Raw genomic sequence first — 22,282 nt, 5'->3', positions numbered from 1 at the left:
TGTATAAGACATCACAGTCAAAACTCTATCGCCTTTTGCGTCGAGACAAGGCGACTGGCCTTAAGTCATGCAAGATTTTAACATACATACGTCGCCTTGAGTTGGAAAGGGAGCCCCAGTCGCCAACAATCGCCCGCTTCCGGAGGTCTCCTTCGCATCCCGGTTGTGCTGGACACGGGCTCGAGGACCTGGTGGTAAGCAGCATTAATCGGTCGTTGCGTCTGTGTTCCAGCTGCCCACCACCCGGCTGTGAGGTGACCAGGTTGGCTCGGAGACTATCCGGTCCCGAACAAACCGCTTTTAACTTAAGGTCGCCCTAAATATCGACCCCAACGGCTAAGAGCCAAATTTGACGACTTACGTGTCGCGGACGCTAGCATCTTGGGCCCAACAACAAAGTTGACGAAGCCCAAAATCGACTCGTCGGCTGCACCTATTTCCGCTGCGGCTTTGCCAGCATCGAAATTTGCTGGCATAGCGGGTATGGCGGAACCAAAAACATTAGAGCTGGCTTCAGGTTCTCTCGAATTTTTGTTCAAGAGGCAGAGAGCGGAATGAAGTTCGCTCACCCGACCACCTGTAGCTGATTAAACCCGTTATTCGTAGAGTAAAAAGGTAGACTTGTATCGTAGTATGTACCAGGTAGAAGGAAACGTTTCCTACCATACAAAGTATTTGTTTGGGACAAGACAGCCTGTTTTCCACTCTTCATTTACCATTGGAGCATTCGTTAAATTCTAGAGTTCTTATCGCATTCATTCGTACAAATGTATCGGTTCACTTGTAGACTCAGAGTTTTCCTTGTGCTTTTCCCTGATAAGTAACCGGCAACTTTCAACTTATGATCATTTCACCGCGTCAGTTACATTTTTGTTCTTTAAAGTCCAACTGTGGTAAGTTCCAACCAATAAAGATTATAAAAACGAATGCAATAAGAGCGTTTCATTTATAAACATAAACTTTTTGGTCCTTCGATCCGGATCGCCAGCATGGCGTTTGATTTTCGACACTTGAACATTATGGCGGTTTTGTAGACGGTGATGTATAGATTCCTATATCGTATAGAATTTACCCCTATTTTCAGTCGCTGTGTGGAAAGTGATTTAACAGCGTGGCTTCGCAAAAGCCAAATTACTCGCGCGCATAATAATGCCATCAAGTTTGTGGAGGACATTCAATCTGTCAAGGCAATAGGAGTTTGTTTGGCGCAACTACAAGACATTAGATTCGGATTGTGCGGTTCTCGTAAGAGCAGTAAGCCTTCCAGGAGGAATTATATTAGGAAAACACTGACGACAACTTTGATGCGTGTGAGGAGAAGCATTACTCTACCTACGCCATTCTTAGCAATATCCTCGAAGAATTACGGGCTATGACCAATAGTACCCCGACTCCAAATACCACATTCAAACTCCAAATATGCAGAGCATCCTATTTATCAGAAACGCTCACATTAGTTGAACATATTGCAGTCACCAATGAAAACTATTGTTAAGTTTGGGAGCGGCTTCACCAATGATATGACAAATCCTTTCTAATAATCCGATCGTTTTGAAACAGCTATATTGCGCTGCCTGCTGCTACAAACCCTAACACAAGTCAACTACGTAAGGTGGCTGACGCGCTCATGAAGTTATTCGTGGGTTACAAGACTGTGAGGAACGAAGTCCCGAGTTAATTTTCATATTGTTAGCAAAATTGTATTCTAATATTCGCGAAGCCTGGGATCAGTGTCCCGACTCCGAGAAAAAGGGTGTGAGCATCGACCAATTTTTAAAAGTTCTTACATCCCGTTGCAAGACTTTTGAGGCTTTTTAACTCGTACGCACAACCCAAGCTCAAAGATCATCTGTCAGCTGAAATGTCCATCGTTCATACAGAATCATCCACTGCTTAGGTGCCAACAATTCATCGGACTGGATCGTGCATAGAGGCGGGAATTTCTGAAATTAAAGAAGCTCTGTTTCAATGGTCTCAGTCCAGTATGGTCCAATGGTCTCAGTAATTGTACATTAAAACACACGTCGAATCTGTCGACACAAGCATCACACGCTGGTTTATGGCTCAAGGCAGCCATAGCGCGGACAGCGCCGACTGCCTTTCGACTTCAGGAGTTGGTTCCTTAAAAACACAGCCCGCCTCTACAACAACAAAATTACCATTTCTAATATGGTTTCGGCTGCTGACAATAATTATACTCATCACACCATAGAAGCTTGTACGGTCGGAGGGTTGCAGATACTTTTTCCAACCATTATTGACAACCATTTTTCGCGACGCCTGGGGAAATATTACGACGTGCAGGACACTGGATCTGCAATAACACTGGCATCAGAACCATTTTTTCAGAGGATAGGCGTGCGTCGAGTGCACGCACGCATTTCCGTTCTTGGTCTCGCAGCCAACAGCGCTGGTGTCATCCGATGACGCGCAAACTTTAAGCTGAACTCTCGCAATGCGGATCAATCCTTTGAATTAGCCTCTTTCATTTTAACATCGCTGACGTCATCACTTCCACTCCAATCGGTTGATACGTCTTTTTCTACGTGGAATCAGATCCCTTAGCAGATCAAACATTTCGAACGCCGGGATCAATCGATGTCATCGTTGGATCGGATCAACTCTGTTCTGTTTACACTGGAAAATGCAAACGGTTTGGAAACGATTATTCTATCGCTCTAAATCTTTGGTTGGTTATTCCAAGTTCGTACGTCTTTTTCTATCTCTCTAAATCTTTGCTTGGTTATTCCAAGTTCGTACGTCTTTTGTGATGCTCACCCAGCTTCTGCGATTACTCATCACGCGGATTTTTACACTATGTGGACAGTATCTGGCATAGCCGGGGTCTTTTAGACTCCAGTGATGCCACGGATTGACATTTTGGGACCCATACACGCGCTCAGAGAACGGTGTCTACATTGCCAAGTACCCCTTTAAGACTGGGGCGCCGGCCATTGATTCGACTTTAAGAATGAGCAGCAGTACGAAAATTTCTTGGATGACTATCTACAACGGGGTCATATAAAACTGCTCACACCCGCTCAAGATCAATAAATCGCAGAAACGTGTTATTTGTTATAAAACTGGATGGTCTGACTTCCAAGTGTCGCGTGGTGATTTTGAAAAGATGTTCCGAGGGATTCATCATGGACGCGTCTCATACGGGTAATTACCTACTGTTATCGTTTTATTCAGACTTTTTGTTTTCATCAAAGGAGCAGTTCTTTACCTCGGAAAAATTGATGTTGATGCAGCACGGCGCCGAACAATTCACTTTACTCTTTACCCGGGAGTACATGCAGCTTCTAAATCGACTCCATGTGAACGCAAAATCTCTGTTTATGCAGTTTTCTGGAGCTGTCTACAATCAACTACAATGTCAAACAACCGATTTCGATCCCAATGGATTCATCCATTGCTAACTTACTAGTTAGACACCTTCATGCAACATTTACGCATCTTCGTCAACAGTACTGGATTTTGGGTGCTCGTCAGAAAGATTGCATTTCAATGCTAATTATGCTGCCTCCAACGCAAGTACACCAGTTCTCAAATTCTGGGTCCGCTCCCCATTCCTCGAGTTCAAGTCAGTCGTTGTTTCCAACATACCGGTTTGGATTACGATTGTTAGTTAGCGACCTAGCTACCAAAGCCTTAATCGCAGCTTTTCAACGATTTATTGCTTGTCTATCGAAACATGAGAAGGATGGTCATTAATCAGACCAAGGACTAGGAATCAGCTCAATAAGACTGCACTTGCGATCTATAAGTAAGGATAAGATAAGGATTTTTCCATTGTATTGAGGCAAATCTTCAATAGTGCGGATAGAGATAATACTTTGCACCCGCTTTCACCTTTCCATTTCTTTACTGGAGCTACTGCTACCCTAACCAAGCCGCCTGGAGATACCGATGAACCGAATGCACTGTTGGAATCAGCTGAAAGACATCGTCCAAAGTTTTTGGAAACGTTGGCATATGGAGTATTTGAGGTACCAGAGGCATTGAGAAACTGACAACTTATAGGTCAATAAGCTGGTAGTGCCAAAACGGCACGAATGTTCATACAGGTCAAGACGACAAGGTCCGGGTCGTTACTGTGAAGACTGCCCCAATTGCTATAGTGGCTGTACTGCCCCTATGGTCAACGTCCGTTCAGGGGGTCCGGTATGTTTGATCGCAAGACACCCTGTTTTCCACTCTTAATTTACTTTTGAAGCATTCGTTAAATTCTATTAGTTCTTATACCACTATAGCCGCTCATTATCACAATGTAGACTCATCAATTCACTTGTAGACTCAGAGTCTTCCTTGTGCTTTTCCATGACCAGTAACCGGCAACTTGTTTACATCATTAGCATAAGCATCTTATGATCATTTCACCGCTTCGGTCAAATTTTTGTTCTCCGAAGTCCAACTGTGTTAAGTTCCAACCAATAAAGATTATAAAAACAGATGTACTAAGGACGGAGAGACCGTGAACTAACGGTACCGCGCTGGACCTTGGACTCGATCGTGCCAAGGGCACAGGGGTCGAACGGTAACGGTGCGGACGTCGGACACAAAGAAGACGCACCGTGAATTAACGGTGCCGCGCTGGAGCTTGGACTCAAGTGGAAGCGTCAGGCAGCAAGAGACCCGCAAGACACGGAAGAACGAGCAGTGCAAGTTGAGAGTGATCCTTGGAATGCAGGAGAAAGGACCTGGTGTGGTTGAAAGGTCAGTGGCGTCAGTGGTCGGCAATCGTGGTCCCAGGCCGAGCATAGCCTTTACCCGCGGACGATACAACCTTTCCTATAACATCTTAATCTTATTCTAGCCAGGACGTGGTCCGGTGTCAAGGACACACAGGACTAAGAAGGCAAGGCGTCGCAGTAGCAACGCCGCGCAGCAAACGGCGATCACCGGAGGAGTCAGCTGTAAAATACTACAATAAAGCAACTTTATTATAAAACTCTGCCTTCTCATTGGTCGGACAATCACACAAATCACAAATTCTATTGTCAAGAAGATCTTCTCCTGGAATATAATAATATAATTATAATTATATTATTAGTAGCTATTAGCTCATTTGATAGGACGATTCCAAATATTCCAAAGATTCCAAAGATTTTCCGATAGGTATAGGGTGTACAAGGCTGATAGCGAACATTTAAGCCTTTTCCGCGCTAGAGTGACACCAGCCAACGAATAGATTTTTGATATCCGATTTTGGGATGGGCTGAGTGGCGGCTCCACAGTGAGCCGTTTTTGGTCACGTCAGTACCCCCGTTATCCAAAAACCTATCCAAATGTGCCAGCTTTCTTCGAGCTGGGAGCCTCTACTTGATGTTGAGTTCTCGGTGCAGCAAGCAAAACAGGTACACAGGAACAGGAACACATGAACAGGAAAACAGGAACAGGAACCCAGGAACAGAAACAAAGGAACAGGAACGCAGGAACAGGCATTGTCAATATCCACCGTGTCCCGGACTTGTATTTTGACCTTATTATTGTTCAAGAGTTGAGTTATTTTAAAAGACTCTGAAATATTCAGTCCTTGTTTTAGATTCAATCTATTTTATATGGTTTTAAAACTTATTTGTGAACTAGGAACATATGGATGGATTCCTTTGATAAGCGTCCTTAAGTTAGTAGTGTCTGGTTAATAATGCTTTTGTTAGGAGAAATTTATGTGGAAAATATTTTTTTTTTTTCCAATGTTGTCACGCCCACTCTAACAAGGCAAGACTGCCTTGCCCACACTTTTGTAATATGTTTAGATATTGTATTAGTCTTGTAAATTTTAAAATAGATTTGAGTTTGTATTGAAAATTTCTATCGGTATACCAAAAACACTTTGGCCACGCCCACCTTACACCTACAAACCGCATAAAACGGTCGGGGAACTCGACTGCAGCATTCTCTCTTGTTTGGTTTGGAATCAATGCAAACAAAAATTAAAGCAATAAACTATAAGAAAAACAAGAAAACACATTTTTGTAGAGTTTCTCGACTAACAGATACCAGTTTTTACCTCGTAGTAGTGCAGAAAAGAAAAAATTCATAATAATTAAACAATTTAAAACATTTTAAAGTTTTAGTCGTGACACCCTGTGGCAGTTTGTAGGCATGGACGTCGAGATCTCAGCAACTATAAAAGCTAGAAGGTTGAGATTAGGCATGCATATTCTAGAGGCGTAGACGCAGCGAAAGCTTGTTGACCCAAGTTTCCAGTCCGACTCTAACGCTCCTGTCTTGTAGATTTCTATCGATACGCCAAAAAAAAAAAATGCACACAGCTGTCACGCCAACACTTTTGTAAAATCTTTTGATAGTTTTTCATATTTTTATTAGTCTTGTAAATTTCTATCGATTTTTCTATCGACATTTTAAACATATTTAAGGTGAGTGGGTTAAATGGGATACTGAGAACATAAATCTTGGTTCAGTCATTGTAATGTAATGAACGAATGAATTAATTAACATTAAAGTAACATTTATGTAAACATTAACCTGCTGACGTAAGGAATATGTGCTCATAGATGTACCATGTATAACTAAGCAGTAAGCAGGCAAATTGAGAAAACGAAATTAAAAGACCATTGTCACACTAACCATGTTACCGCCGATTACAATCGGTGTGGGCAAAAACTGAACGGTCACTCTTGATCGCGCCAGAACCTATATAAGCGCGACCACTGGACGCAACACACTTGCTCGGCCCGCTGACGCTGGAATGTAGGGTTTTGAGCTTCACAGACTTATTGCAGTACATAACTAACTTTCGCGCCTTTCGGGCCTCTCAGACTTCTCAAGGTACTGGATCGGAGACATTTAGGCCTTCCGCCAGCATCAATATTAGAAGCCTAGCCTCAGGGTCTCTGTCCTTTCGCACTGAATTCACAACACTTCCCAGAGCTCCCAAGGCCGGACGTCGTGACTATCGACCGTTTTACGACGCTTAAACAAATAGAGACAGAGTTAAACTTTACGGCACCTCACCTGTACAGCAGTGTCTTCGTTAACTAGGCAGGGAAGCTGCAAAAGCATCTAAGCTCGCCATCGCCGCTCACGCGCTCTCACTCTTTCTAGTACTCTTGCACCGGCACATTTGGCTTATCGTTCTGTTGTTCGCTCTGCAATTAAGTCGCTCATTATCTTTCGCTTTCGTAACCTATGCATGCGCGCATCGGTGCTAAATTTCGTTTAAGCCAATTAAACAGAATCGTTCAAAATCGCTACAAATAAATCGGCTTTTTATTTCTTTTTCAACTATTATAATAGCTTTGTCGATAATAATGGTGTTTTGAACGACGTTTCTTCGATTGGTATGCATTGCGTTTTAGTTTGCTTTAAATAAGTTTGCCGACAAGTCGTCGCTTCTCCTATGATTTCGTTCAATTTCGTTTTCTTATGCATTACGTTTTTTTCTTCTTAGGAATTCAGTGGTTCAGGGAAGATGAGCTTAGACCTGTGTTACAGCTTCTTAAAGTGCTTTAAGCTTCGATGGTATATAGATAAAAATCGTATGCCTTATTTAACTCTTCCGTTGAGATAACTACGTGTTTTAGATTTTCCTATTGTTATTGCTTGTAATTCCATTTATTAATATTTGGAACTCGTTAAAATCGTTTTTGTTTTGCTGTTTTAGAAGCATATTTATCTTTCATTCTATTTTTTTATAATTCATCATCTTTGTGGTACCGCTACATCACTTGCACGATTTCATAGTCTCACATACTTGCTAGTGGGCTTACTTGGCTACCACCAAAATACACGTTAATCTAATATCTACCACGATTTATTTATTAATTAATCCAACAGTTCCAAATATGTGATATGCCTTCCTTAAAACATATATTAATCTTCCAATTTGATTTTATTTGATGAGAAGCTGCAATCGTAATTCCTAATTTAATCTTGCCTATGTTTTCATTTATGGATATGAAATATCTAAGAATAAGGTGCTTAAATAGGCTCTACGCCATTATGGGTGGTAAATGATTGCCACATCGAGGGAAATTAGGTGGTACCGGAGGCAAGTCTTTGGGAGTACCTATTTGAAACACCAAATTCATGCCTATTACAATGTGGTATTGGAAATGACAATGAAAAAGCCAAAATCCAGGGTTATCTGCACGAAAGCGCAAAACTGCGTATCCATTGTTTGGTACAGCAACAGTATCCTTCAGGGAAGGCTTCAAATATTGTCTTTCCAACAATCCACGTTGGTCAAGCTCCAGGGCATGCTTTAAGTTCATTCGTTGAATTTGCTTATCCGGGGAGCGCCCAAGTCCTAGTACATAAAAAGATGTACCGTGCAAATGAAATGGATGGCTTATATTTATCTGTTGAACTTCATCCACCAGAACGACCTCAACTATTGCATTAAGAGGTACATCTATTTTATGAGTACATTGGCAGTTTTCGCCGCAATCTACTGGCCGATTATCCCCATTACAGTAATACTCTTCAGGTATATCATTATACTGTGATAGCATCGGGGAAGGTGGTGATATATAAGATACTTCATCAATAAGCGATATGAGATGATCAGCGTCCGAAGCGACTATAAATTAGTAATATTTAAAATATTTTAATATTTAGAAACGAATAATACAAAGTTACATTGCTTAATGTTTTCTGTTTATAAGAAAGTTTTATTGCTTCTATTTGAATGTAATGTTAATAACCTAAAACAGTAAATTTTTACCTTTCAACAGCATTGTGATAATGTTACAATTTTGTTATATTCAAAAAATGGTTAACTTAGCAATAAATTAGTTATTAAATATATCTTAATCATATGTTAATTGAATATATATACCACTGGACTAGTACCATGTAACCGGCGGCACATGGTCGCCACATGTGGGAAATCGTGGTGGAACTGGGGGCAGGTCGGCTGTAGTACCGATATGAAAGATAAGGTTCATGCCTATGACGATATGAAAAAGGAAGTGACAATGAAAAAGCCAATAACCAGGGTTATCTGCGCGAAAACGTATTACAACATATCCATTGTTAGGAACGGCTATGGTATCCTTAAGTGGGGGCTTAGAAAAATGACGCTCAAGCATTCCCATTTGATCAAGTTCCAAAGCATGCTTTAGGTTAATTTTTTTTATTGACTTATTGGGCGATCGACCTAGTCCGACCACATAAAACGCTGTGCCATGCAAATGAAATGGATGACTAAGATTCACTTGCTGCACTTCATCAACTAACACAACTTCAACAATAGCTCCAAGTGGTATATCAACCATGTGTGTACATTCACAGTTTGGTCCACAATTTGGCGGTCGGTTGTCCCCGTTGCAGAAGTATTCGGGTGGAATGTCGTCAATTTGTGAAAGAGGGGGTGCCGGTGGCGATATGTATGATATTTCATCGACCAAAGATGTCAGATGATCCCCACTAGGCACAACTATAATATTGTATAACCCATTTCAAATATTAATATTTTGTTAGTCACTGAAATAGTCATTATTTTTTTCAAAAGTACATACCTAAAAACCTGTTGTAGGTATTTGGTATAAAAAGTGCCCTGGGCTCATATACAAAAAATCTGAAAGGTAAGAAGATTTTCACATCAGGGCGTTCAACCAAAACGCCTTTGTCGACCTTTTTAGCATTTTTTAAATTCGAAACGCAAACCGCATCGGGCCGCTTACGGTCACAAATTGCATCCAGAGGGTTGAGAATCTATAAAAATATCATTTCGTTAGTATACTTTGGCTTTATGAAAACGGATATTTTAAAATGTTTATAATTGAATGGGTCGTTGCGGGAGTCGTCCCAACGTCATATAAAAGAACAAACAAATTTTAAGCGATATAGGCAAGCAAGCTTATAGACTATTATATTGCTTAACAAGAAAGAATGCAATAGTCCGGATTCTTCACTTAATAAATAATAATTTAAAACAAAAAAAATAGTCGAGTTCGCCGACTATCAGATACGCGTTAGTCAGCTGAATGTGTGATCTGGAAATAATAATATAAAAAAAAAAAAATAAACTTTTTTCAAAAGTGTATGTCAACGGCACACTTTTAAACCCCGAAGTTAGCTGTACACAGTGGTTAGGCGAAGGTGCAAAGGCTAAGTGAGATCTCATTTCGGCCATGTCGACATCGGAACTAAGGCATACTAAAAACAGCGAAACTGCAAACGACGTACATATGTAAAACGCTGCCTAACACATCCCAGTCTACCGGGCCAGCCCGCAAAGCCGCACTGTTGAAATCCCAGATTCTACTGAAAATGAATGCAGGCGGTGATATGAGAAGTCACACCGATAGGTTTTCCGATTTAGTAGACAAAATAAGTGAAGTTAAATGCTACTAAACAGTATCACAGAGGAATACGAACAGTTTCGAATCGCGATTTAAACTCAAGAAACCTTAATCACAACGGAGGCGCTTAAAATAAAGTTATTAAACGAGTACGAAGCAAGAAACAGAAGTCCAAACGAGTCAACGCCTGGAGCATTAATGGCGTACAATCCCAAAAAACAGAACCAAGTAAGCACTAATCAAAAGTTTACGTTTAAATATTACAGCTGCGGAATAGTCGGCCACCGTGCAGCTGAAGCTCGCAAAAGGACTTACACAAACCGAAGACATTGATTACGACGAGACCTTCTCTCCAGTGTCCAGAATGAGCTCAATAAGAATTTTAGTAGCCTTAGCTACGGAACTCGGATTAGGTGTTCATTATTTCGATTTTAACAGCGCCTACTTAAATGGAGATATCGAAGAAGAGCTCCACGTCAGTGTTCCATCTGAATTCCAAGAAATACTACTTAGACTAACTAGTTAAGAAAGGCTGTATCTAGCCTAAAGCAGAGTGTACGCCAATGCATTGCATTACCATTGCAAGGGTACAAAAAGCTGTACAGGCAACTCAAAGAAATTAACCTTAAGCGTGAACAAAACGGAATCCTTATCGTATCGCTTTACGTAGACGATCTCATAGTCGCGAATAATGACACCCGAAAGCTGTCGCAGTTAAAGCATGAATTGGCCAACAAATTCCAGGTGAAAGATTTCGGAAAGCTATCGTATTTTTTGGGCATAGAATTTAAACAAAGTGAAGACAAGACAGAGTTCACCATGGGCATCAGACGTCCTGAAACGTTTTAGCATGGAAAACTGCAAGCCTGTAGAAACGCCAATTACCTTAATCCTCAAATATAACTATTTCTCAGCGCAAAATACCAACACTTAATACAATTATTATTATTATTATTATTAATTTTATTATTATTATTATTATAATTATTATTATACTTATTATTATTATTATTTTTTCTGTTATTATTATTATTATTATTAGTATAATTATTATTATTATCATTATAATTATTTAGTTATCAGTTAGCTTTCCGGGCAAAGGAAAAGTCGCAATCGGAGAACACAAAAGCAACAGGAAAGAGACAAATCAAACGAAAAAAATCGATAGCCAAAGAGAGAGAGCACAAGAACAGATCATACACAGTAGAGCCTGCTAGTGACGTACGAGAGTTGGAAGCGTCTAGCTGGTGTCTTGATAGCCGGGCCTACAGCTCATATGTGTTGCACTCTAAATCGATTACCAATTTTATCGAGCAAGTCGAAGATATAATTTTGGCAGACATCAACGTTCTAGGAAAAGTTGATGTGGTCTTAAAAACAGATAATTGTATGTATATTTATGTGCAGTTTCTTGAGGATGTACTGTAATATTTCGCAAAGACTGTGTTATTGCACACCAGGATGGAGAAGAAGTGTTGAAAGGGCAAAGAAAAATCCACTGTTTATTTTCAAGAGCACTTGTTTCGGCGCTATACAAACCAGTGAAAGTTTCTGGCGTAATCGATATGGACATTTAAATTATGCCAGTTTATCAGAGTTAGTAAAGCATTCAATGGTGCGAGTCAGTGCCTGTTGTGTATGAAGAGCAAGATACACAGATACATACACAGCCCTGTGCGAAGCACCAACAGGAATTGGTTCACATGGGTGAGTGTGGCCCAATGGAAACAAGCCAATTGGAGGAGCTATTTTGGCACATTTATTGATGATATTGCCCGCCGTGTGTTTGTTAGCTTTATAGGATCCAAAGGCGAAGTATTTAATTTAAATTTATTAAATATAGTATTGAAATAATATCGAATAAACTTATTATATTAAACAGTTCCTGAACTGCCATATAATATGAGTACAGGAAAACCCTTAAGTTAACAATTACTTTAATAGCACACGTCATCAAAAAATTACGACAATTTTCGACTACAAACGTCGCAATAAAGGTTCCCGTTTCTATTCACTTAAAAACAAGGATGATAATCGGCCCTGAAAAGTTCACCTTTTTACTAATATTATTAATAATGAAGCTTTAAGAAGTTGCCAAAAATATTATTTTTATGCGCTACATATTTATTAAGTAGTTGTTCATAGTAGTGAGTAGTCGGACTCCACTCAACCCTTACTTTAGAACTTGCAGTATTATACCAGCTATTCAAAAAAGTCAAAAAACAGGTTAACCGAATAGCAACAGTAATAAGACCTGCATTCAAGAACAGTCAATACTGCACACCTGTTTTTGTGGATGTATCCCAAGCATTCGACAGAGTTTGGCAAACCCACAAACTACTCAAGTCATAGTTACGAAAGGAAGTTCGCAGTAAGAAGCAATACTGCTACATCCAATGACCACATACACAACTGACCTACCAACAAGAAATATGTCTGACAACACCCACCTTAGCAGTTCCAGATGCCCGACACTAGCATCAGCGTCACTAGCTCTTCACCTGGTGGACGTAGAGAAGTGGCTCTTAAATTGGAGAATACAAGCACGTCACCTTTTAAACAAGCAGGATCATCACTTTCCATCACTTTCGCTAAACAACACATAAGAGGTAACATATCTGGGAGTACAGCTCGACAGACGTCTCACCTGACCCAAGCACATTGAAGCAATAAAACCACTTAAACCTCAAAGCCAACGCCCTGAACTGGCTTATTAACGCATACTCCCCGCTGAGTCTGGGTCATAAGGTACTTCTCTACAACTCTGTACTGAAACCAATTTGGACCTATGGCTCTCAACTATGGGCAAATACCTGCAATATCAATATGTAAATCGTTCAACGAGCTCAATAAAAGATCCTCAAAACTATCACTGCAACGAAAACATGCAACGAGATTTGAACATCCCTCCAGTCAAAAATGCAATAGTTGAAATCATTGAAATTCGTTTTGAGTTCATGATTGATTTGATTGACATTTTAAAAACCAAGACCCTAATTGTTCCAACTTTAAAGAACATTTTTTTTTAATTTTCAAGAATTTTTGGTGCGACCAGACTCGCATTTCTTGAATCAACAAATTTGCAGATCCTCGTTGATCTTCTCAATAACATAATATACGTAACAGATTTCTACATTTGCTTATACGTTTATGATTTTATAATCAAAGCGGGCGCGTTCCTAATGTCTTCATGTTCATATGGAGGCACACGTAGACAGACGTGCAGGAGGTCCCCAGATCATGAATATTTTTAATTTACATAACCTGTTACATAATATATACTGGAATCTAATACATCCTTTTCCCTTTTTTAAATAAATTTATATATTTTTATTGTATATATATTAAACAATTTAACAATTGAGTGTACATTTATAATTAAGGGATTTTTCATTGTGAGCATATTTTAATATATACTGTGATATTACAATTTGGGGCGTAAGGTACAAACATTAAAACCAATTGAGTGGACCCAGGATTCAACAATAAGGCACCATAATGACAGGTATTCTTGTATGCAAATCAACTTTGCTGTCACAATATTCAAAAGGACATTTTGTTTTACATGCGAAAACATGTGTGGTATTTACATTTTAATAATAAACAAAGTTTCAGTAAAATGTGTAAGTGGCAGTACATTGTACATTTTGATTTGTTAGATTGCATAACAGAACGTAAAATAAAAAGACATCTGTTTAGGAAAATATTACCAAATTAAAAAAAATACAATATTTTAGCTTGTTCATATTATATTCATTGTTAATTATTACAATTATTCCTAAAATTTAGTAAAAATAGCTTTATTTTGTACAGAAATGTTACATTTACAAGAAATTATATCGATAGCATAGCTTAGTCGTGAAAAAACTTTGTTTCATTATTACTTAGTTAAATACAAACCATTTTACACTGTTTCTCTGAACGCAAATGTATTTGAATATAGTTGTATATGAAGATCAAGTAAATATGAAAATGTTACTACTTTAAAAAATACGCATCAAGGAAATTTGTATAAAATAAAACAGAAGTGGTTGGTTGCTTGCAGTCATTTTCAACAATAAAAAGGATACATAATGGCTTTTTCATAAAATAAATTAATGTATTGTTATTTTTGGTTCCTACAAATACACACAAATAATAAAATATATACATTTGATAGTAAGCTACTGGGTGAAAATAGAAGGAAAGGTATATTGTTATTTATATATAATTGGACATTGGCAGTGTTTAAAATTATTAAGAAAAAACAGTGCATTGTGCATTTTAAATATACATATATATATACAAACTGGTTTCATATTAGTGATGTTTACAAACTGTTTAATCAGTAGGTATGTCCTGTTTGCTTTTTTCAAATTTGTCGCCATATGGGTTCATTTACGTGTGCGTCGGGTAAAATATTAATTTATTGGAATGGATGGTGTGTGGTCCCCACATGTTGGGAATCCTGGTGGAACAGGTGGCAGATCAGCGTTAGTGCCGACCTGCAGGATCAAGTTCATGCCAATAACAATGTGGAAAAGAAAATGACAGTGGAATAGCCAGAAACCTGAAATAGTTATGTGTATTAATAAGAATGAAAACAAAACCACCTTGTCTTTTGAAGCATACCAGGATTGTCAGCCCTAAACCGCAGAACAACATAGCCGTTATTTGGTACAGCAATTGTATCCTTAGTAGGCGGTAAATTGTACTGACGGTGTAAAAGTCCCCGCCTGTCTAGGTCCAAAGCGTGCTTTAAATTGATCTTTTTCACTGAAGAATCAGGAGAACGGCCAATACCAATGACACTGAATCCGTAACCATGCAAATGGAAAGGATGTGACAGGTTTGGTTGTTGAACTGAAAAAGAAATTAAGGTTCTTATTAATAAAAATAAATGTGTAATTTTTCAGGAGTGTTAATACAATCGACAAGTAGTCGCCGTTTTGTTTCCTACTTCGATGAACATTTTTTTATTAGGCGTTAGGGATATTTTTAGTTGTTGTTCACGCCAGAAGGGCGCAAACAGTTGAGCGGCAGTGTAAGCGGCCAATGCTTTTACTCGAAGCTCCTCCACGGCTCGCAAGCACCGCTGCTCGCGCTCTCCTTCTCTTCTCTCGCTCTCCTCCCTTCCCGCAAGGTATTCACCACTCCGCGGTCCCGCGGTATTGCTACTGTTAATGTTAAGGTAGTCTTAAGTTACAAGTGCGCGAATAAAGACCGGAATTCTCGTGAAGTCGATCCCGAGTGTTTCATTACAGGGAAAAAAATCAGCAGCAACCGCAGCAACCCACACCCAGGATTTTTCCGCCCACTCCATTTCATGGTCCTTCGAGCCGGATGAGCTCTGATCCTGCCAGCGCTCCTTGCGGAAAATTCAAGATAAGTACGGCTTTAAATTCTATTCCGTCCGTGGTCGCCATTTTCGTTTTTCCAACGGCGTTTATTCTTTCCGTCCATCCGTATCAAGTGAAAAGTGAAAATATATAAGTACATGCGCCCAGCCACCGTGATTACTTTTTTTTTAAGTGCATAAACAAGCACTTTGCCAATACCGGCCTCCTAATTACGGTGCTCCGCTGATATCCAAGCGCATGTACACACATATATACACTGTCCAAAATTCACTGTTATCGTCCGCTGCTAAACTGCTGTTTTTTTTGTGTGTGCCTCAATAAAATATACAACCCAATACAAATAAAACTAAATTAAATTAAATATACACATATATATTAAATATATAATTATTGTAAATTAAATATAAACATACATATATTCACCCAATATATTCACATACAAAATATTCCAAATAAAGTTCACATACACACAAATACCCATAGCCATATACACATACATTACGACATATCCATTGTCAGACCTAGCTTCCAACGATATTGACATACACACAGTCGCGACTTACGCAGACTTTCCAAGTGCAAGTTCTTTCGTCTCCTCTTTGTTCGTTATTGCCCTGACAAAAACCAGCGCATAGCGACGAGAGAATACCCTATTGTCGAGACATAAAATAAAATAAAAAAGTCCGACGATAAAATTTAAAAATAAATAATTTAATAAAAAAAAAAAAAAGGGAAATAAACGATTGTTTTAATTATTATTATTATTAATTATTACTTAATAATTATTTAACCCAAATAATAATTTTTTTTTTACAAGCTATTTCTGGCTCCCATTTCTGGTTCCTAAATTAAAATAATAAAATTGTGGTCCTAAATCCGGTAGCTATTTTTATAAATTTAAACTTGAATTTTCTAGCTATTTTCCATATATTAGCTATTTTTTTTTTCGGGATTTCCAGTCGATAGCGATTTTTTATAAATCCTTGGCTATTTTCCAGACTCCAGCCGGTAGCTATTTTTATAAATTTAAACTTGAATTTTCTAGCTATAGCTAGCTATTAGCTAGCCAATTTCTAGCTATTTTCTAGCTATTTTCTAGCTATTTTCTATATATTAGCTATTTTTTGGGATTTCCAGTCGATAGTGATTTTTTTTATAAATCCTTGGCTATTTTCCAGACTCCAGCTGGTAGCAATTTTTTAGCGATTTTTTCAGAAATTGCAATTCATAGTTTTTTTTTATATAAATTTGAGCTATTGTTTTTCTAGACCACCAATATAGCGATATCTTCTTGTGGACTTCACTCTAGCTGTTGGTTTTCTTTTGTGAATCCTCCTAGCTATTTTTTTTCACACTGAATTTTAGCTATATTGTGCTTCATTTAAGCTTTTTTCAAGTTGATTGAAGATCTATTGGGCCTTATTTCACAAAGACTGCGATTTTTGTTTCTTTCGTGCTCCAATCTCCAGATCCCAATTGCAACTTTCTCCCGAATTCCGACGGGATCCTTTGTCCATCCAGATTTTGGTGCCCTCTGTGTCTGGTTCTTGTTCTTTTTTTTCTCAATTCCACACTTTTTTTGTTTGCGGCGTGCAGGCCTTCTTGACTTCCTTCTCTTAGGGCATAGTTGAGCATGCCCCTAGAGGGAGACAAGAAAAAGACCACCGCACCTGAAAAAGAACAAAAGTTCAACCCGCAATCTCCGCTATCCACTCGCGGTAAGCCAGCATCCAAGTCCGTTAGTCCTAGGGTCAAACCCGCGACTCCCACTCCGAAAGCAAAGGTTTTGCCATCGACCAGTTCGAAGACAACTCCTAGGTTGGTCATTTCCCGACCTGTGACTCGAGCGTCTAGTGAGTCTTCTCTATCGAGAAAATCCGAGAGTCCCTCCGCTGTCGGGACTGATTTCCTCCGCGTAACACGCTCTAACACAAGGAAAATGGCATCCTCTGAGCAGCCAACGCCCGCAAACGCAGCGTTGCATAAATTCATCGCCGTCAGCGATCGCGTAAGCCTTTTCGAAGCGAAGATCAACACTCCTGATCAAGCCTCTCCGTCCCTACACACGTTACAAGTCCGTCTGCAACAGGTGCGAGCCTTATGGGACAAAGTGGAAAGAGAGTACGAAACATGCTCTGACCTAATGGCCCAAGAAGGATCCCTCGACACAGTGCCTATTCTCCAGGCCAAATATGACTACTGCTACTCAGTATACGAGTCATGTGCAGCACAAATTGGCGAAACAATCGACAGAGCAACGCCTCAAGTCGCGCAAGCACCCTCTCAGCCGCTAATTTCGTCCGGCTGCCGCTTACCTCCATGCGACACGGAAGTCTTCGATGGCGACTACCTCCGATGGCCCACTTTCCGGGACCTATTCACGGCAATTTACGTAAACAACCCCAGGTTGACTCCGGTCGAGAAGCTATTCCACCTCCTTACCAAAACAAGTGGCGAAGCAAAAGCCATCGTGGCGAAATCTCCTCTCACGAATGATGGTTTTGCTTCGGCTTGGGAGGCGCTTCGAGATCGGTTCCAAAATAAGCGACTTTTAGTCAACAGCCAGCTCAAGCTTCTTTTTAACTTGAGCTCAATTTCGCAAGAATCTGGTCATGCTCTAAAAGAGCTACAATCCACGATTCAGGGGTGTTTAATAGCACTAGAGCATTCCCAGGTATCCACAGAGAACTGGGATTGTATCTTGGTTTTCCTTTGCGCGAGTAAACTGCCCAAGCAGACCCTGTCCTTATGGGAACAGTCGCTAACTGCTAAATCCGAGATCCCAGCTTGGGAAGAAATGAATGCCTTCCTGAGCGAAAGGTATCGGACATTGGAAGCCATCGAAGATATGAAACCGACTCAGGCAGTTCCAAAAAGGCTTCAATCCTTCGAGACAAAGGTCAGCACCAAACAGAAAGGGTGTGACTTATGTTCGAAGGAGAACCATCCGGTAAGATTGTGCCCGCGTTTTCTTCAAATGTCTGTTGACTCGCGCTCCGGGTATATCAAAAAGAAGCAGCTATGTCTGAATTGTTTTGCCAGAGGTCATCAGCTACGTGACTGCACAAGCACGCACAGCTGCTTTACATGTAAGGGCAGGCACCATACGCTGCTGCATCGCAGCCCCCCAAATTCCGAAAATGCGAGTTTCTCAACCTCGCCCCCTACACAGCAACTTCCGAGACCCTCTAGCAGAAATGCATCGGCAAGCACCTCAGCGGTGCAAACTTTTTTCGCGTCCGGCACTTCAGCCGTCCTACTGAGCACAGCGATGATTGACGTGTGCCATTTGGGGATGAGCTACCGAGCCCGAGCCTTAATCGACTCGGGATCCGAGGCGACGTTCATTTCAGAACGCCTGTTCAACCTCATCAAGTTGCCATTCCGCAACACCCAGACCCAAGTCTCCGGGTTAAATCATTCAGTCTCCGCGAAGTCCTCGAAGCTGTGTCACTTCGGGATTCGCTCTCCTACTAAGCCAGGTCTACAGTTAGACACTGAAGCTTACGTCCTTCCGGAGCTCTCAGGCAAACTGCCCTCCTATCCGATCCCTCGGAATTCTTTGAAGGACCTGCCCGCACTCCGCTGGGCAGATCCTACCTTTTTTGAGAGCTCTCAAATTGATGTATTGATCGGGGCTGACATTCTACCATCCATAATGTTGGATGGCACCCGACAAAATATTTGCGGCTCGCTCCTGGGCCAAGAAACTATTTTCGGGTGGGTGCTAACGGGGCCGATTTCCAAGGGTAAGCCGAAACGGGTCGCATCCTTCACGACCCAGGTGCACGAAATAGGCGACCCTGATTCGCTCGACACGCTTCTCAGCAAGTTCGGGGAGGTGGAGAATCTACCAGTAAAGATGGTAAAAGAGTCGGACTCCTATTGTGAAAGGAACTTCCTCCAAACAACGCTCCCGTTCCGGGATCCCGAGAATACCGGATCCGATTTAGGATATTCAAGGTCCATTGCGCTAGCTCAGTTTCTTAGAAACGAAAATCGTTTAAAAAGAGACTTTCCATTAAAAGAGCAATATGACAGCGTGATCCAGGAGTACCTGGATCTGGGTCATATGAAAGAAGTTCCGCCGACTCACAATTCTCCATCGTATCATCTTCCTCATCACGCGGTAGTTAAGCCCGAAAGCACCACTACAAAGCTTCGCGTTGTATTCAACGCTTCGAGTCCGTCGGCAAAAAATGATATCCTTCATGCTGGTCCAGTCCTACAATCCGCGGCACGCCGCAAGAAAAAAAAGGCACAACATCAGCAGTTTAGTGCACGGTGGAAAGAGGAGTATCTTAAGGAACTCCATAAACGAAGCAAATGGCAATTTCCGACCAGGAATCTCCAAGCCGACGATATGGTAGTTGTCAAGGAGGACAATCTACCACCGCACGAATGGCGGCTCGGCAGAATCGTTTCTGCCTTTCCAGGAGCCGACGACCGCATTCGAGTCGTCGAGATCCGTACGTCTCGCGGCACCATAAAACGCCCTGTCCACAAGGTTATTCTGCTACCGATGGAGGACAAAGAGTCCTCCGTTCCTAGGGATTAGGGCACTTCCCCCATTCCGGGGCCAAAAGAGTAGTCGGCTCATACTAAGCTTCTTCATTTCTTTTATTGGCAGACTTACTCACTTCCTCCAATAATGGCTCCGCGACCTCGTGCCACCCAGTCGTTGGAAAGCAGACGTACTCGAGGTATCAAATCCTACCGCTGCCGAGTCTGCTCTGGAATCCATGCACTTCGGAAGTGCAAGAGGTTCCACAAACTGAGCGCTGAAAAGCGCCTTCGGGCAGTACTTATTAATAAGTACTGCTCGAACTGCCTCGCCCATCAGCACTCAGGAGGAGACTGCCGAAGCCAAGAGGGATGCAAGAAGTGTGGAGGAAACCACCACACTCTACTCCACATGCACGAGGTCCGTCCCGCTCCGTCCCCAGCAGCGCTACCAGCTCCGACGCGCAGAGAGCGCCATCCCGCTGCACCTCGTCCGGTCCGGATTTCCCGCATTCCGCCACCAGCCCCAGTCGCCAACAATCAACGGCGTCCGAAGGTCTCCGTCGCGTCTCCGGCGGTGGCAACGGGGCAGCAGAAGGCTGTTCCCATTCTGCCTACAGCCATCGTCGTGCTGGACACGGGCTCGAAGACCTTCGAGACCGGGGCCATGATCGACCCATGCATGCCGGTGAGCAGCATCGACCGGTCGTTGGCGGCTGCGTTCCGGCTGCCCATCGCCCGGCTGGGAGGCAACGAGGTCTGCTCGGTGACACTCCGGTCCCGAACAAGCACCTTCCGACTCAACGTCGTCCTGAAGGTCGAACCCAGCCTAAGGATCCGGACACCCATCCAAGCTCTGAGCGACGCCGCCAGGGCCAAGTTTGACGGTGTTCGTCTCGCGGACGAGCGCTTCCACCGGCCGGCCTCCATCTCCCTCGTGTTGGGATCAGATGTATATGCCAACTTGATCCAACCGGGGTTCCTAAAAATTGATGATGGCTTGCCCGTCGCGCAGAACACGGTGTTCGGATGGACCGTTTCTGGAGCGTGCACGGAATGAAGAGGCCGATCCTGATGTCTAGCCGGCCAGGGATACCTTTGCCTACGCAAGGGGGGGGAGAATGTTCACGCCAGAAGGGCGCAAACAGTTGAGCGGCAGTGTAAGCGGCCAATGCTTTTACTCGAAGCTCCTCCACGGCTCGCAAGCACCGCTGCTCGCGCTCTCCTTCTCTTCTCTCGCTCTCCTCCCTTCCCGCAAGGTATTCACCACTCCGCGGTCCCGCGGTATTGCTACTGTTAATGTTAAGGTAGTCTTAAGTTACAAGTGCGCGAATAAAGACCGGAATTCTCGTGAAGTCGATCCCGAGTGTTTCATTACAGGGAAAAAAATCAGCAGCAACCGCAGCAACCCACACCCAGGATTTTTCCGCCCACTCCATTTCAGTTGTAAATATGAGTATCCCATGATAATTACTCAAACACTCGAATTTTCAATGTAGTTAAATAATTAACTGTAGTGTATAGTATAGTTATGTTTTCTAACGTAAGGTTTTCGAAAATGCTTAAGTTGTATATTCCACCATTGGACCAAAAACACGGCCATACATTGGTTTGGCACTATGCAGCCACTTTTTTGGTGACGGCCAAAGTTGCTCTCTGTCCGCTCGCTTACGCTGAGAGCGTAAGAAATCTAAAAATTCAATTTGCTTGCTTGTGTGAGTAAAAACAATAGACGAGAACGTGTGCATGTGTGCGTACTTGTGCTAGAAGACGATTTTCGGGCCGAAATCAATTCTGATCGAAGAAACGAATTTACATTTTTGGAGTTTTGGCCAATTTCATAGCAATATGATAAAATAAAATAATAATTAAAAATTCACGCCCTGACAATTATAATTTTTAAGTTTTTTAAATTCGTTTGTTAAAATCGCCGGTCGAATTAGCTACCGTTTACATATTTATATATATGCTGATAATTAATTATGTGTAATATATATGTCGCAGCGTTGGCATTTTCTTGCGCCTGATCTTCCATATTGGCAAATAAACTTTTCGAGTGAAGCGAATTCCAACCGGCGTGCGCGATCGTCTGTATGCAACTGATCGTATTTTCTACGCATCGATCTATCCTTTACACACGCTAGCTGGACTACACTTGGCGAC

General features: G+C 41.5%; 2 protein-coding genes across 5 annotated transcripts in view; one reads left to right on the top strand and one right to left on the bottom strand.

Annotated features, from left to right (window-relative positions):
* Window positions 1-7,946: 7,946 nt before the first annotated feature.
* The window catches only part of LOC27206146 (laccase-1), a 36,394-nt gene continuing 22,058 nt past the window's right edge, over window positions 7,947-22,282 (bottom strand). For 2 of the 4 annotated variants that reach the window (XM_016167502.3, XM_039292392.2), the window contains exons 7-8: window positions 14,889-15,119; window positions 13,584-14,826 (exon numbers count right to left, since the gene is read on the bottom strand). In XM_016167502.3, the coding sequence (XP_016026023.1) occupies window positions 14,678-14,826; window positions 14,889-15,119 (380 nt within the window). In that variant the 3' untranslated portion in view covers window positions 13,584-14,677. Of the gene's footprint in view, window positions 8,552-8,743; window positions 9,410-9,491; window positions 9,688-13,583; window positions 14,827-14,888; window positions 15,120-22,282 lie in introns of those variants that run through there. The other 2 variants (XM_016167501.2, XM_016167503.3) reach the window with 2 other exon arrangements.
* LOC120284445 lies at window positions 15,609-21,345 on the top strand. Its single transcript, XM_039292393.2, has 2 exons — window positions 15,609-15,645; window positions 20,247-21,345. Exon 2 carries the CDS (start codon window positions 20,268-20,270, stop codon window positions 21,177-21,179), a length of 912 nt encoding a protein of 303 aa, XP_039148327.1. The 5' UTR covers window positions 15,609-15,645; window positions 20,247-20,267; the 3' UTR covers window positions 21,180-21,345.

The sequence above is a fragment of the Drosophila simulans genome, chromosome 2R, assembly GCF_016746395.2.
Source record: "Drosophila simulans strain w501 chromosome 2R, Prin_Dsim_3.1, whole genome shotgun sequence".
Classification (NCBI taxonomy): Eukaryota; Metazoa; Arthropoda; class Insecta; order Diptera; family Drosophilidae; genus Drosophila; species Drosophila simulans.
Note: the sequence above shows the minus strand (reverse complement) of the source record. Positions and strands in the feature narration are given on the sequence as shown.